Genomic DNA, 15,939 nt, shown 5'->3' on the forward strand with positions numbered 1-15,939 from the left:
GGGCCTCTCTCTTACCTTCCCCTCTTTTGTCTCCAAGTCCCTGTGCTGCGATTTCATTTCTGTCTTGTCAGTGTCCATTCGCCTCTTTCTAGCTCTTCCTGTCTAACTCTGTCCTATCGTGCCACATACACCATCCTATGTACTTATTACTTCTCGCTTGCTTGTCTTTGCTCCCTCTCCCTGGCTGGGTTCTCAGCTCTTATCTGCTCAGGCACCCCACATTCCAGTGTTGCCGTGGCTCCCTGCCTGCATCCACGGTCACGGCGATTCCATGGGTTCACACAATCCCTCAGATGAGAGAGAGGCAAAAAACAGGGACGGGAGGGACTGAGAGAAAGCAGCTCAGTGGAAGAAGAGATGAATGTACATGAGAAAGGGAAATTTTATATATATTGTGATAAGGTGTAGCTGACATCCTGAACTCAGGATGAAACCATTCTTCAAGGATACAAAACCAGATGGTTGTCGCTGCCCTCCCCTTAATAACGCATTGTTTCTGTAAAGGTTTCGTCTTTTACACTGGTCATTAAGTGCCGACAACACAGAAATTTGTTTTTCTTACAAAGTAAACAAAAACACAATCAGAATAGAGTTTAATAATCAGTCAAATAATAGTTGGCGGACTCCCTAGGGGACTGTTGAAGACCTCTGCATTAAAGAGAATCAGAGCTGTTTTGGAAAATGATGGGGTAGAAAAAAAAGAGACAGGGAAAAGGATGCTGCATTTTCAAATCTGTCCCAGATTAATGGGTCATTCTTAATCTCTTATGGTTGTGCCCAAAATTACCCCCCTCCCCCCCCTCAATCTCAATCTCAATCTCAGACCTTTGTGATCCTAAAGTGAGAGAGAGAGACGTGCCTGACAGCGGGGGGGGGGCAAAGAATAATTATTCAAAAAGAGAAGAGAGGGAAAGATTGATAGAGGTGGGATGAGAGGTTCAGCACACCTTTGATCATCAACTCAATGGATATTAACATATTGAAAGTGTGAAATTTTATTACAAAAGAGACACACAAATATAGCAAATTCTATTAGAGAATTCCACCTCAGAGGTTTGAGTCCCTTACATTCACTGTGGAAATTCTCCTCATGTAGGACAGGAATTGGCTAAAGTTAACAATAACAATGAAATAACAGCAGCCATATTCTATCAAAAACAATTGGTCTTGGGTGTTTGACTTCAGCATGTTGAGGAAATATATTTAATCCCTGATTTTTGTAAAACTGACCAATAAATCATATTGTTAATGAAATTAAACTAAATGAATGTTACAATGATGCGGTTATGGATAAGTTGCTCATACCCTACAATATAAAAGATCTTAGTATAAAACTCTGACATATTGGCCCATTTTAGCATTTTGAGTTCATTTTACTGTGAGATGAATCTCAGTGTTTGTAAAATACACATTAAACATGGCCTATGTATTTTCTCTTTATATTTGAAGACGTCAGATGCAAAAGCCTCTAAGTGCCATCTGAAATTTCTTCTAAAATAAGCATTTTTATCAAGCTTGTATATTTAAGTTTAATAATTTCACTTTAATGACAATTAATAGGTAATTTTTATTGCCATTAAAGTGAAATAACTGAACATAAATATACAAGCTTGATAAAAATTACCATTCTAGAAGAAAATTTCAGATGGCACTTAGAGGCTTTTGCATCTGAAGTCTTTATTTATAACCCTCCCTCTTACCTTCTTGTGCTATCTACACCTATCTAGGTGTTTTCAGTGTTTTGAAGGCTCTCTGAGTTGTTTCAGACCATTTCTGTCACTTCCTGTCTGTGTCAACCCTTCCGCCTGTCTCTGAGTTTGTCCCGTTCTTTCCTGAGGTGTGTGATGATGGAGCGGATGGCTTTGCTCTGGGGATCGGTGGGCTCTCTCTGAAGGTAGCGGCTGAAGTGGCGGATGCTGCGACTTAGGAGGGAATCCAGACCGTAACCTCTGCCCCCTGATTGGAGAAGATGTTCTGCGGCAAGAGCCAGGTTCTTATCCCAATTCGCTGGGTAGTCTACCTGGGCATCCACTATTTGACAATACAGCTGTTAATAAAAAAATACCACAAAGATTTCAATTAATTTAACTTAAAGATAATGTCATCTATATGTTAACTGCTGACTCAACGTTGTATTTTAAAAACCTTTTAAGTTTTATACAAATATATAATATATTGGTATAAGATTTAAACTTTTTTTTGCATAAGACTTTTAAAACACAACATTGATTCAACAGTTAACTTTAATTATAGAAAACATGATTTAAAAAACTGCATTTAGTACAAATAATCTCACGTGACACATCATGCTGACAAACTACGTGTTCATTTCCTGAAGGTAATAGCAGAGCTTGCAAGGTAGATGCAAAAGAAAAGTGTTAAAGGTTTTAGGTAAGCTTAGGTTTTAGGTTTTGATTCTGTGTATAATGCTGCATTAGTGCTGCTTTGCTGCTGTAATGATGCTCAGTGTGCATCGTTTTCTGACATTAAAACATGAAAAATTCAACATGCACGTTTATAGATGGTGAACATTCTATCAAAGTATGCCAAAAGGAGACTTTCAATCTTCAAACTTAAAGTTCTTATAAAAATGTTTATTTAAAATTAAATGCACACCTAACACGGAAATTAGCAACAACAACAAAAAAAGAGTTTAAACCAAACTAAATTTAATTACAAAGACCTGTTAAAGTCATAAAAAATGCAAGTAGCGACAGATTTTCTTTTTGTGATGTACCCCGAAATAAAACTTTGTAAACTTGTTTAATCCACATAATTAGAAAAACATTTAAAAAGGTAATTACAAATATTTTATATCACAATTATAACTTTTCCTCTCACCATACAGATTTTCTCAAAAAGAGTTTTCAGAAAAAGAAAATAACAAATTGTTCACAATAAGACCGATAACATGCATTTAGAAAAGGATAAGGGTAATAAGAATTTAATTTAATGCCGAAGTTGAATATACTGACACATTTATATAGTGCTGTTTTGCAAGCACTTTAATTCCAAAAATGTATGATGTCATTTCCTACTCACATAGTAAGATAGCTCATAGAGACGGGCCTGCTGTTCTCTTTCCATGTTCTCAGCCAGGTCAAATAGGAAGAAGGCTGTCTTCATCCTAAAAAGTAAAAACACATAAGCATAAACATATAGCTATTTATGAAGGTCTTGAGTCACTAAAACACAAGACTGAGCGATGAAGCTGACAGTGATGAGGGCAGTATTACCTGGCCTGCCACATCTCCTCATTGGCAACTCTCTCCCAGGAGCCAGGGTGGAAGCTGATGGGGTGGAATAAAACAAAATCTATGTTATGTAATTTAATTTGCTATTTAGGGAGTGTTCACACTTGGCATGTTTAGTTCGATTAAAACGAACGCTGGTGCGATTGCTCTGTTAGTGCGGTTCATTTGAATAAGTGTGAACGCTGCAATCTGAACCCTGGTGCCACCAAACAAGTGGACTGAGACGAGATCGCTGAAAAGATGGGTCTCGTCCACTTCCAAACCAAGTCTGGTGCGGTTCAAATTAAATATGAACGCAACATGGACCAAATACATGTAAATGAACCAAAAATGAAACATGATGTTATAAGATGTGACCCTAAAAAGGACAGAATGCTCAGTACAGGCGTCAGAACCACGTCTCCTGACAGCAGATCTGTGTGTGTGTGTGTGTGTGTGTGTGTGTGTGTGTGTGTGTGTGTGTGTGTGTGTGTGTGTGTGTGTGTGTGTGTGTGTCGGAGGGATTCCTGTCGCTGTTTTGAGTCCTTTACACATTTTATAAGCTCTTCACGAGTTCTCAGCTGGTCAAAATACCATCATATGGCGGCTACGCACATACAGCGAGCGCATTTTGCCCAGCACACAGCATTGTTTTGGATGTTCGGTAAGAAATAATCATAATAAAAACCGACCAGTCAGGTTGTGAACATATCCATATGCATTTAGGTTTGGAGTTTAAAATGGCAATGTGAACGCTAAGCGGACCGGAACTAAATGTTGTTGGGATTTTTTTTTGGTCTGAACCAAGCGAACCGAACTACAAGTGTGAACACACCCTTAGTTAATCTTCTGGATATTACGTCAAAGCTTCCTCTGTGTGAAACTTTCATAAAATAACAAGTTGATGAGGTGTAAAGAAAGAAATAATTTTGTAAGCATTTTATGTATATTCAAGATGGCATCAAAGCAGTCTTTTCGAGTATAGACTTGAAATACAAGTTTAAAACCAGCCAATAATCCAGCGAATCATATTCTGCATATCTTCAAACCATACAACAGCTGATCTTCAACCTCGCCTGTCTTTGAAAGCTCTCTCTCTCTCTGTCTCTCTGGTGAACGACCCATATATTTCTGCATTTCTTCCTTTCCACTACATGGCTAATAAACGTGCGGCCTCTCCTTCAAAGGAATATTTTAGCGTGTGACTTCCCCGCTAATATTTGGCTGGCAGGCAGGGATGGACACGCTTGTAGTGGGTGAGAGGAGAGTAATGTCACACCATTCAACCCCGATTAACTTGCTGAATACCAGCCGGCTGCAGAGAGCCTCAGTGCTGGAGACTAGAACTAATTTCACTTTATACACAGATATTGACACGCCGCAGTTTAGAAAGTCATTAGGGTGGGGTCAGCGGACTAATAACGACTTTGAAGCTGGAAACGGAGGCTGTCTGCACAGCATGGAGTCGGAGCAGTGTTTAAGTACACTTAAGGACCCAAAACACTTCAATGGAGATGCATGAGGGGTAAGAATAATGCTGGGGCGCACCTGGTAATGATGCTCAGACTAGTGATGAACCTGACGGTGAATTGACTAGTATTATTTCAAACATTTATTTGCATATGCATTTATTCATTGGGCACATGCTTCATTTTATCGGTATGCGTGTACCCTTGGAATCGAACCCATAACCTGAGCAATTCTAGCCACAGGCTATACCAGTTCTCTACAGTAAACTGCCCTAAAAAGGCAACAAGCTGAGCTGACATTCGAGTTAAGAAAAATGTATTCAAAGTTTTGGAGCTGAATTTTGATCAACCTCAGATTTTTTTTTTTTTTCTACAAAATCGGAGCATTGCTACGGTAAGCCAAACCTGGCTGTTTGACAAAATATTTAATTGACCATCTTGCCTATGTAGGGAACTACATAGTAGTTATTCTCTCTATTATCATAACGTTTTTATCTCATATTATATGGTTAAAAACAACTGGAGCATGGACTTTAAAAGTACCAACACGTACTAATAGCCTTGTTGTTTGGACATGCACCATGGAAGTACCAACCTTATGTATCATGTGAATGCTATGGTACATGAAAAAATTAATTATTTAGTATCATGGTATATATTATCAAGCCAGCCTGGAAACACGTGACTAGAATACGTGACTAGAATACGACGCTCCATGTAAATTTCGCTGCACTTTTACGGTGACTCGTTCGCAAGGGGCGCTATAAGCCATTTTTATTTATTTTCCTCCATTACAGATGAAGTTTTTTTTTTAAACACCCTAGTGTTATGAAAAAAAAAGTGTCTATGGGTACATTTTGGCTAAATGACATTGCGACGCTTGCAGTATGTTTTACGACGCTTTCCATGTTAAATGTCCAGTGACTGGCACTAAACAGCTTGTTTAATTTTCTCTGACTGTTTTATTACGTTGGTTGTTATACGTATCATGGCAGTTCGGAAATGAAATGCCTGGTGAGTGGTGCTAAACGGATAATGCTGTATCATGTGAGCTACTGAGCAAGTTTACTCATCAGAAAAGCCATATATAGAGCTGGTTATGTGATGCAAATGTCCAAATGTATTAGTTTACAAATCATGCACTATGGTAAAAGTGTTTTGATGTCGTGACATAGTATTGTGCAAGGAACTGTACAAATTTAACTCTTAATTTATCAATAATCTGCTCCTTTAATTTAATTTAAAATTACTCAAATTTGTTGGCATTTTACTGCATCTAGTGTTCATTTCAGCTGGAAACATTTCAATCTACATATTAACAGAACATATTATGGCCTACAAGGTCATAAAGTCATTCCCTAGTTAACCACAAACAAAAATGACGTGGTACCTGTCATGTGGCTGGCTCCAGTTGTAAAGGTCAAGTGTTTTTTGGGCCCATTTTTCAGGGTCAAAAGGGGTCTTGACAGGTACCAACTGCTCACAGACGCCCCAGGGCCAACGAGAGAAACTCCTCTCCCAGCTGGGGTCACCCTCAGTTAGACCAATACATACAAACACAGGCCTGCTGTAGAGCAAAAACTGACCATCAGTCAGAACAACATGGCATCGCTCTGAGAATAGAGTTTTTAATGAGTGGGTAAAACTTTGTTATAATGTTCATTTGTAAAACTATTACAACACATGCTATTACATTATATAATGCTTTACTGATCTATGTACATTCAAATAATGACCTACAGTTAATGTACATTCAAGTATCGCAAATTAAGTTGCGATATATATTCATTGTTAAAGGTACATAAACCAAAGATCTCTTTAAGTGGTATATAATGAACAGTAGCATTGCTTGTTGTTGTTATAATGTTAACAATTAACATATTATAAAAAATTGGTGCTATATAGTGTTTGGTAATATGGTCTTTTACTTTTACACATTATATGTAGTTACTATAGAAATAACTATAAATTATGCATAATTACATGCAACTAACCCTAAACCAAAACCTAATTCTATTGTAAGTAGACATAGTCAATTAATATTACTCAGTACTTAAATGTATAATTACACTTTAACACGGACACCTTAAAATAAAGTGTAACCGAGTGTTTGCCTGCAACATGTTTAATAGCACTCTAAGAAAACTAAAATAAATTGGTCTAATAAAAAGTATAAATCTACACTTTTCATTCTCTGCATAATCCAGCCAAGATGGAACAAAATAAAAAACATTAAAATAGATGAAAAAGATACTATAGAAACAGGTACTATTACATATAATATTATAAAAATGGAAGAATTGAGAAGTAGACTGTGAAACCTGTCCGTTTTGTAAACGCCATTACAGATATTAAATCATGGGATACACCTGGCAGGAACATAAAACTGTCTCTCAGGTTGCTGCTTGTTTTTCTCAAGTATTTATTCCTTATTCTCTCTGTTCTGCTTCCCAGGGAAATGATTGTAGTGTTTATTGCCCCCTCTCAGAGGCCGGGAGCTTTACCAAGGAAATACTGCCGTCTGGTGGAGGGAGGCAGAACAGATTGTGCATTTGCTTTGCTCTTCCAGTGTGGTATAAGGGCCAATAGAAGTTGTGAATTGGTTTGCTAAACTCTAGTGCATTCAGCAAATAGTAAAAATATACACAGATTACAAATGAATTGAGAAAAACAGTGGATATACATTGAGGGCCTTTGAATGTGAACATAGACCAATGTGTGTTAATCTTACTGCATATTGTGCTTGAGAAACTGCTCAATGCTGAAAGTCTTCTTTTCTGTGGCGTTGACCGGATCCCACCAGCGGCCAGGAAACGTGACTCCAGGCAAGTGCTTCTGGAGTTTAGCCACATACCAGCTATACGTCATCATCTGCATAATATAATGACAGATTTTATAAGTTTGCACAACAGTGATATAGTAGTGTATATATATGGCTGAAATAAATTCGACATGCTGGATCACGGACCTCCTGGTCAACAAGGCTGAGGTCGGGCCGGAGACCCTGGCAGTAGTGGAGGTAGCGAAGCGTGTTTCCCGGGAGATCACCACGAGTCAGAACCAGCGAGCCCTCCGGAAATGACATCACAACCTCACGAGCAAACCTGTCCACAACGTCATTACCGCTCTGATCACACTCTCTGTACACACACACACACACAGACAGACAGAAAAAAACGCTATAAAATATAGCATGGAAACGCTATGTTCAATGTTGCTTGAGTGGCAGTCAGGGGATAAATTGCGTGAAAACAGCATTTTGTATAATGTATGATTATCTGGAAAAAATAACGTTTAAAAAATAAAATTACTATTAAAAATAATTTTTGCTAATTGAAAAAGATGAAATAAAACAAATATTTGCAAGAAAAACGCTGCAAAAATGTATAACTAAAATAAATAAAAATAAATTATTGCTAAGTAGTGATATTTAAAAAATAAAAATGACAAAAAAAACATAATAAAATTACTAAAAATTAAACAAAACAAAAAAGCAAATATATATATAAAATAATATTTTTTAAAAGCAGATTCAAGTATTAATAAAAACTATAATATAATATTAATTACATTGCCCCAAATATGATCCTCTTAAGAGAGGCTCTTCCTACAATATAAATCTAAATATTTTCAGGTATAAAAACATATTTATACTGTGTGAGGAAAAAATATATGTATTAATATTATATAAATATGAATTGCTTTACATAACACATTTTAATGAAATATTCCAAAGACAACAAAATTACATATTGCTTTATAAATTAAACAATTGCCTTGTATATTGTTATTGCAAACTAAAGCAAATTGTTAAAATATTATCTTAAATATATTTTATTAATATCTTACGTGAACATTTCTACCTAAAAATAGCACCTAGCAACCCCCTTTTGTTTATTTATTTACTTATACATTGTTGCACATGAATAAATAGGATGAAATACTGTTCTTTTAAGAACTAATTTAGGGGGGAAACATAGCTGGACTTTTTATTTGTTTATTCCTCATTGTGTATATGGTAAACAAAAGGGTTTACGTAAGTAATTGTTGCTCTTTTATGTGTGATGGTGGAGTTATCACAGTGCACGAGAGTCAACAGCAGATTTTAGTAATGCCGAAATCACAATTTTTGCTAATAATGCCTGTTTGTTAAAGACTTTAGTGAAAAAAAAAGGTTTGTTGTAGAACCTTTAGGAAATTTGCGAGCTGAAAGTGATATAAATGTTTGTGAGCTTACATGCACATTTATTCACAAATACTTCAAGCACATCAGCAGTGATGTTTACTCTGAAGAGTTTGCACAAAAGTGTAAGGATGCATGAGATTCTCTTTCTTCCAGCTGTTCTCTGTGAGCGGAACATCTCTCGGCTGTAATCAGTCTTGGACAGGTGTGATGAGCGCTGACAAGAGCGTCAGTCTCAACATTGATCAAAGCGCCAGTTTGTGTCAGCGATGTACCAAACCTCACCGCTCTAATCTACATGACTGCCGTGGCTAGGATGTCTAATCAAGCACAGAACTCGGCTGCTTTAATCTGCATGACTAGCGTGGCCAGGACGGCTAATCAAGCATAGAGTCAAAGCTGCAGAAGAGTGCAAGAGAGCTTTTGCTTTGATGTGTGTTGAAGCATGGAGGAAATGAGGAATTCAGAGAGTGACTGCCATGGTCTGGATGATCGACCACAAATATACAAAAAACTCAAAACGTTCAAAGGTTCAACGAGTCTGTGATGTTGCACAATAATGCAGTACTGCACATTGATTGGCCCACTGCAAAATAATCAGTATTTAGACAGCAAATAATACATGATATCTACATTTGTTTGGATTTTCTAGATCTACGATTACAAAAATGGATATTTATGCTTTTTTATTTTCTGCACTGATTATGGGGAGAAATCATGGTTGAATTCAATAGATGGAATGGACATAAATATTAGAAGTAAGGGCTAATGGTAGGTGGTCATTATCACAAAAACTTTAAAAAAAAGAGACAATACGAGAAATTATACATTCAATAGCTCTATGTAGGAAACCTATGTTTGTCAATGACACAATTATATTATATTTGACCTGATATTTTAGCCTTTTGATAATATTCAATATCATAACTGTCTCTCAAGCTCACGAAGGAAGCATTTATTTGACCAAAAATACAGTAAAAAGTGTAATATTGTACAATATTATTAAAAGACTGTTTTGTATTTTAATATATTTTTAAATTTAATTTATTCCAGTGATCAAAGCTGAATTTTCAGCATCATTACTCCAGTCTTCAGTGTCACATGATCCTTCAGAAATCACTCTAATATGCTAATTTTGCTGCGCAAGAAACATATTATTATTGTGTTCAAATATGTTCAAAACAGTTGTGCTGCTTAATATTTTTGTGGAAACCCTGATAAAAAAAATTCAGGATTTGTTGATGGATTGAAAGTTGAAAGAAATGTATCATAACATTATAGATGCCTAGCCATATTTACCTAGACATACACTAAACTTAATGTAAAAGGCCACATGGCACTTTCTGAGAACACATTTAAATGAGGACAAAAGCCAAGTATCAGAAACCTTCTCGTCTTAACACTTTCACACATGAAATCTCTCACTGTTGTGCCGTTCAACAAATCAGTATGAAAATAATGTCTCAAGCCAGCATGTGTGAAGCTGCCTTAATAGAAATGTCTCTTGTCTTTCCAATAAATAAAATCTCCATTTCAAAATAAAAAGTATTCAAAAGTATTTATGGTATTTTAAGACTTTTGCAACCTTAAATTTTGAAGACTTTTGCAACCTTAAATTTTGAAAGGTAAATAAAAGACGTCTGAATAGATTTATAGCGTCCACTGGCACCCTGTGTAAGTGAGTGTGTGTGAACGGTTCACCTGTGGTTTAAGCTGATCATGTGTGAGATGAGGCCTGCCGTGAGTATCCAGGCTCCTGTGTTCCACACCGTCCCCCGACTCAGACGCCCGTCCAGCCAACACACAGCCCAGCTCAGACCCAGACCAGCCAGAACACACACCCCAGCATCAGCCTGCAGCCAGAAGCGCTCCACCTACACACACACATGCAGTATATACACTGAAGTGAAATATCTTACAATATAGAAGACGTAATTGTTAGAACTGTCTTTTAAACTTTAACTCACCACTCCCAGTAGAAGAGGCTTCTCAATGTTCAGGTTTGCTCTCCAGGCAAAGAACACAGAGTAGATGCTCACCATGGTGACAATCAACCAGACAAAAACACAGCGCAGTCTGGGGGCCACATACAGTAAAAACTCATTTTATGATGATATTGACTTATATAAATACATTGAAACTACATTTGATATACAATATGACAGAAAAACTATTGGTACATGTATATTGGTCAGTTGCCTGTGAGTTTTAAAGGTATAGTTCACCCAAAAATTAAAATTATGTCTTTATTTACTTGCCTTGTTTCGTCTGCTGAACACAAAAGAAGATATTTTGAAGAATATGGGTAACCAAACAATTGATGAATTTGACTTCCATAGTAGGAAAAAAATAATACATTGGAAGTCAATGGGGTCCATCAAATGTTTGGTTGCTGACATTCTTCAAAATATCTGCTTTTGTGTTCAACAGAATAAAGAAATTCATACAGGTTTGGAACAACATGAGGGTGAGTAATAAATGACAGATTTTTGGGTGAAATATCTCTTTAATTAATATTAGATGAACATAATTAATTATTTACTGAATATCAGAATAAATGTGATATTGATATTGTTTTCATTCAGTTCTATAAACAAAAAGATAATATCTAGAAATGAACATTTATGGTTAGCTAATTTGTTGCTTTTAGCCATGCCGACATGTTTAAAGGGACAGTTCACCCAAAAATGAAAAAAAAATGTGTCATTACTCACCCTCATGTCGTTTCAAAACACAAACGAAACACAAATGAAGATGTTTTAAATGAAATCTGAAATATTTCTGTCCCTCCATTGACAGCTACGCAACTACCACTTTGTCACTACCATATCTGATGTATGAGTTGATGAATAATATGTGAATAAAAGCCTAAATTCAATCTGTTCAAAAGTTATCGAGTGTCTTCAGAAAATTTGGACTAAACCGCTCAATACATATGGATTAGTTTTACAATCTTTTTATGTAGCTGCCAATGGAGGGATAGAAATCGCTCAGATTTCATCAAAAAGATCTTCATTTCTGTTCCGAAGATGAACGAAAGTCTTACGGGTTTGAAACGACATGAGGGTGAGTAATATATGACAGAATTTTAAATTTTGGGCGAACTATCCCTTTAATGAAAAAACTAAATCTAGTCAAAATAGTAAAACTAAATGAATGTCAGAATAATACTTTAATCATTTATTTGTATGTAACAATATAATAGTACAAAATTATAATTTGTATTTTACAGCCACAATTACCTTTACAAACACTAAAACTTTCAACACCACTTCTCCGATCCGATTACTGGACCAGAATTAGCCATTGTACAATACACACTTTAAAAATGTTGGGGTCAGCAAGTTTTTTTTGTTTTTTTTTAAGGAATTAATACTTTTATTCAGCAAGGATGCATTACATTGATAAAAAAAGACAGTGCAGACATTTAGAAATGTTATGTACTTCAAATAAATACTGTTCTTTTGAACTTTCTATTCCTGTCATTATCTAAAATCTAAATAAAGGCAAAAATGGCAAAAATAAATTCTGCCATTGGTTGAGCCAGAAGCGGAAATGTTGGACCGCTCAAAAAACCAAAGCGACGTTTTGAAAGCTGCACGCTGCCATAGTGTTTACATTTCCAGCAGTCTCTTCACATGAACTAAACTTCAGAATCAGATTGTGTGGTTTTTCTTCACTTCAATGGCGTTAAGCATTAAACTGATGGTCAGATCTCATTCAGTCATGTCTTACCTGCTCCGGGAAGACAGCAAAATGCCTAGAGCTGTCAGCGCTAGCACTGGGGAAGACAGATCGTTCACACAGTGATTCCACTGAGCCCTGAGACACAAGAGACACACTTATCAATACACCCACTATGTCTTTGTGATGGACAGAGACTCAAACTCAAAGTGCTGTGAGTGAGTGAGAGAGAGTGTCTGAAAGTGTTTTTCAACATTAAGTGCAGTTTTGTGACAGCCTTCCCTTCTATCTGTATCCCATACCCAGTCAATGGCCAATTTCCCTGCCGAAAGAGATAGTGCCCTGCCTGTGCCTTAATACCCATCTCTCTCTGACAGCTTATTTAGGCGTCGTGTGAAAGCGTGCGTGTGTGTGTGTGTGAGAGAGAGAGAGAGTGTTTGAGCTCCTTATGGCAGGTTTATGCTGTGACATGCTTGTTGTGTTCCCCTCTCTCGTTCTCACCTGTCCATCATGCTATGTGGCGGCTGTGGGGGGTGATGGGAAACGGCTGATTGGTACTAGCGGGACATAAGCTAAGCTGTCTCTCTGGGGACACCCGAACGTTTGATGAGGGTGCGCTGAGGAGACGACCCGAGCCTCGCATGATGTCTTACACTAGCGTCATCAGAAGCGCTGTGGACATCACTGATCATTTCAAAGCCAGTGCAACACAACAGATTTGTTTTTCATAGCAGGTTCAGCTTTGCTGTTTTAGAGGGAAGGCGGATCTACAAGGACTAACTATTAACAGAGTCATTAGTCTTTATTAAAGCTAACACTTAATATAACACAGAACATATTTTTCTTGGTTGATCATGAAATAGGTAAGGTAAATATGCCTATAAATTTTATAAATTGAGATTTAAGATATTACATTTGAAAATCTAATTTTGATTGCACAATTAATCAACAGTCAAGATTAACTAATTGTGAAATGTATTGATTGGAACATTACATTCCAACATTATATGTATAAAATAAGTTCAGATTGTTTAGGTCCATAAATTGTGTAGTTAAATAAAGAATAGGGGGTTGACATTTATTTTACAGTACATGCACATACCGGTACTTCATTTCATTGTGTACTTGCTAAAAAAAAAAGTTAAATATGGTAACCACATGGGTTGAAGTTAGGCTTAGGGGTAGGTTCAGGGTTAGAACCTAGTTAATACCCAGTTATTGTAATTACTATAATAAATACATAGTATCTTGGGGAACAAGTCTGTAAAATAAAGTGCTACTGAATATGGTGAGCTGTTGCCTTGCACAAAATGAGTATTTTAATATAAAATTATAGTAATACTTTAGTACTAAATTACAATTAATAATTGCATTTACAATGTCAAGGGATATAATCAACAGTTATGATTTCACTGTCACAATCCTGCAACTCAAAGTAATCATGATAATAAAAATGTACTAAAAACGAAACCTTTGCGTTTTTCACGTACAGACGAAAATGTTGTCGAAATGATCCCCGTTCACACGGATCTGAACAAACGATTAAAAACACTGTATTACTCATTCCAGGCCAGTAGTTGGCGATGTTATGTTGCAAGAAGCACTACACGTTTTTTGGTCACTACATAATTTTGATACTCATATTTCCTTCTGGAAATTAAAATAAAATCATTCATCAAATCAATTTCGTTACACTCACCGTAACATATTTTGGAGGCTCAAATTTTCATCTGTTTTTGCCTGAAGCCAAAGGAGAAATCCACATACCACATTGGCATTAGTTTCAGAAAATAAACACAGCATGAAAACCTCATATCCATGTACATATACTGTATTTAATCTTTTTTAAATGATAAAAGACTAATGAATCTGTGTGTACCAGGCTGAAGGTGCCGTATTCGGCTCGGAGCAGGTGTGTGAGGAGGCCGTGGAGAGACGTCTGGTCTCCCCAGCTCCAGCGAGCTCTGTTGAGGTAGGAGGAAATGGGCAGGTAGATGTAGGGCACAAAGCCAGCCAGGAAACACGTCCCCAAAGACACCACACCAGTAAAGGACAAACCCTGTGGGAAATACACGTCACTTGTAATGGATAGATTCTTTTAAATGCCAAATGTTCAAATTTGCATACAAAACAGCATGGACATAACACTCGGACAATACCACACTCATCTGGGGAACAGTTTCCTCTACGGCTTTGCACTGCTTTCAACTATAAGTGCCAATGCCTCAAGATCTTGTTATGAATAGTAATCTCATAGTTTTTAACTATTCAAATAGACTAACGCCAAAAAAAAAAAAAAATGTGTTATATAAATTGATTTAAAATACATAGTAATTTGTTTATGAACTGTAATTTTTTCCCTTTTTTATGGCTTTCAAAATCTAGCATAAAACCATACCTTAATGTACATCTCTCTAGACCTATTATATTTATTACATGACGTGGCATGAAGGAATGATATCACCAAATATAAAAGCTTTTTAAATTTAAAAGCTGACAAATTAGGCGTTGAACCCTGTACCGCTGAGTGATTATCAATACTTACATTATGAGTGTAGAGGTGCAGGAGGGCCCAGGGAATTATGATGACAACATACAAGACCAGTGTGTGCTGATTGCACAGGCTCAGCCCACAGAACAGCGCCCCCCATTGAGCAAACTGAGAAAAGCAACAACAAAAAATACATGAAGGCACCTTACACCTTGAGCATTACTCAAGCAGGCTCAGCATTATGGAGTATCAAATGGTTTGGACTGTAGGAAGAATTCACTGTAATTTCGGCTACCGAATATTCCCGGCCAACACAGCTATTTTTGGTTTTGATCCAAATGGTTTTGGAGGGCTAAAATCAGTGACCGAAACAGACATTTAATCTAATGGCACGTTTTGACTGTGTTTAGCATCTATTTCGTGCACAAAGCATGGATAAGCTACAACAGTTAGCTGTGTAGACCCTAGCTGTGGATCGACAATATTAATTTCTCGATTTTAATGGTTTAAAATATGGTTTCTTCTAAAATCTTTTAGTTGGTGCTGTTTTTTGTAGCACACCTGCCATACAATAATGGCATTGTTCTTTGTTACTTTTAATATGAAGCAAAGTCTCAACTTTAATCCTGTCAAATTCATTACGAAATTCAAACAGTAAATGTCGTTTTGGTGCTCTCTAATACAGCTGTAGCGCCTCAGTTCAAGCGGCAGCATGGATCAAGCGCACATACACCGATCTCATCTCCTCGCTCTTTACTACTAGTTACAGCACAAAATAAACACGGGTGAACACCAGAAGGAATGTTTCCTAAATGAATCCTGTCTCACATAATCGCTCATTCAGTGTTTAAACCGGGGAAAGATGTCAATTAAACGGCT

General features: G+C 36.7%; 1 protein-coding gene across 4 annotated transcripts in view; it reads right to left on the bottom strand.

The window, feature by feature from the left end:
• Nucleotides 1-576: 576 nt before the first annotated feature.
• tmem260 (transmembrane protein 260) overlaps nt 577-15,939 on the bottom strand; it is a 41,391-nt gene continuing 26,028 nt past the window's right edge. For all 4 annotated transcript variants that reach the window (XM_079633456.1, XM_079633459.1, XM_079633457.1 and 1 more), the window contains 12 exons: nt 15,115-15,228; nt 14,449-14,628; nt 14,269-14,309; nt 12,621-12,707; nt 10,853-10,961; nt 10,587-10,759; nt 7,671-7,842; nt 7,434-7,573; nt 6,093-6,269; nt 3,237-3,290; nt 3,043-3,127; nt 577-2,047 (listed from right to left, as the gene is read on the bottom strand). In XM_079633456.1, coding sequence (XP_079489582.1) covers nt 1,793-2,047; nt 3,043-3,127; nt 3,237-3,290; nt 6,093-6,269; nt 7,434-7,573; nt 7,671-7,842; nt 10,587-10,759; nt 10,853-10,961; nt 12,621-12,707; nt 14,269-14,309; nt 14,449-14,628; nt 15,115-15,228 — 1,587 coding nt within the window. In that variant the 3' untranslated portion in view covers nt 577-1,792. The remainder of the gene's footprint in view (nt 2,048-3,042; nt 3,128-3,236; nt 3,291-6,092; nt 6,270-7,433; nt 7,574-7,670; nt 7,843-10,586; nt 10,760-10,852; nt 10,962-12,620; nt 12,708-14,268; nt 14,310-14,448; nt 14,629-15,114; nt 15,229-15,939) is intronic.

The sequence above is a fragment of the Phoxinus phoxinus genome, assembly GCF_949152265.1.
Source record: "Phoxinus phoxinus genome assembly, chromosome: 13".
In the NCBI taxonomy this organism is placed as follows: Eukaryota; Metazoa; Chordata; class Actinopteri; order Cypriniformes; family Leuciscidae; genus Phoxinus; species Phoxinus phoxinus.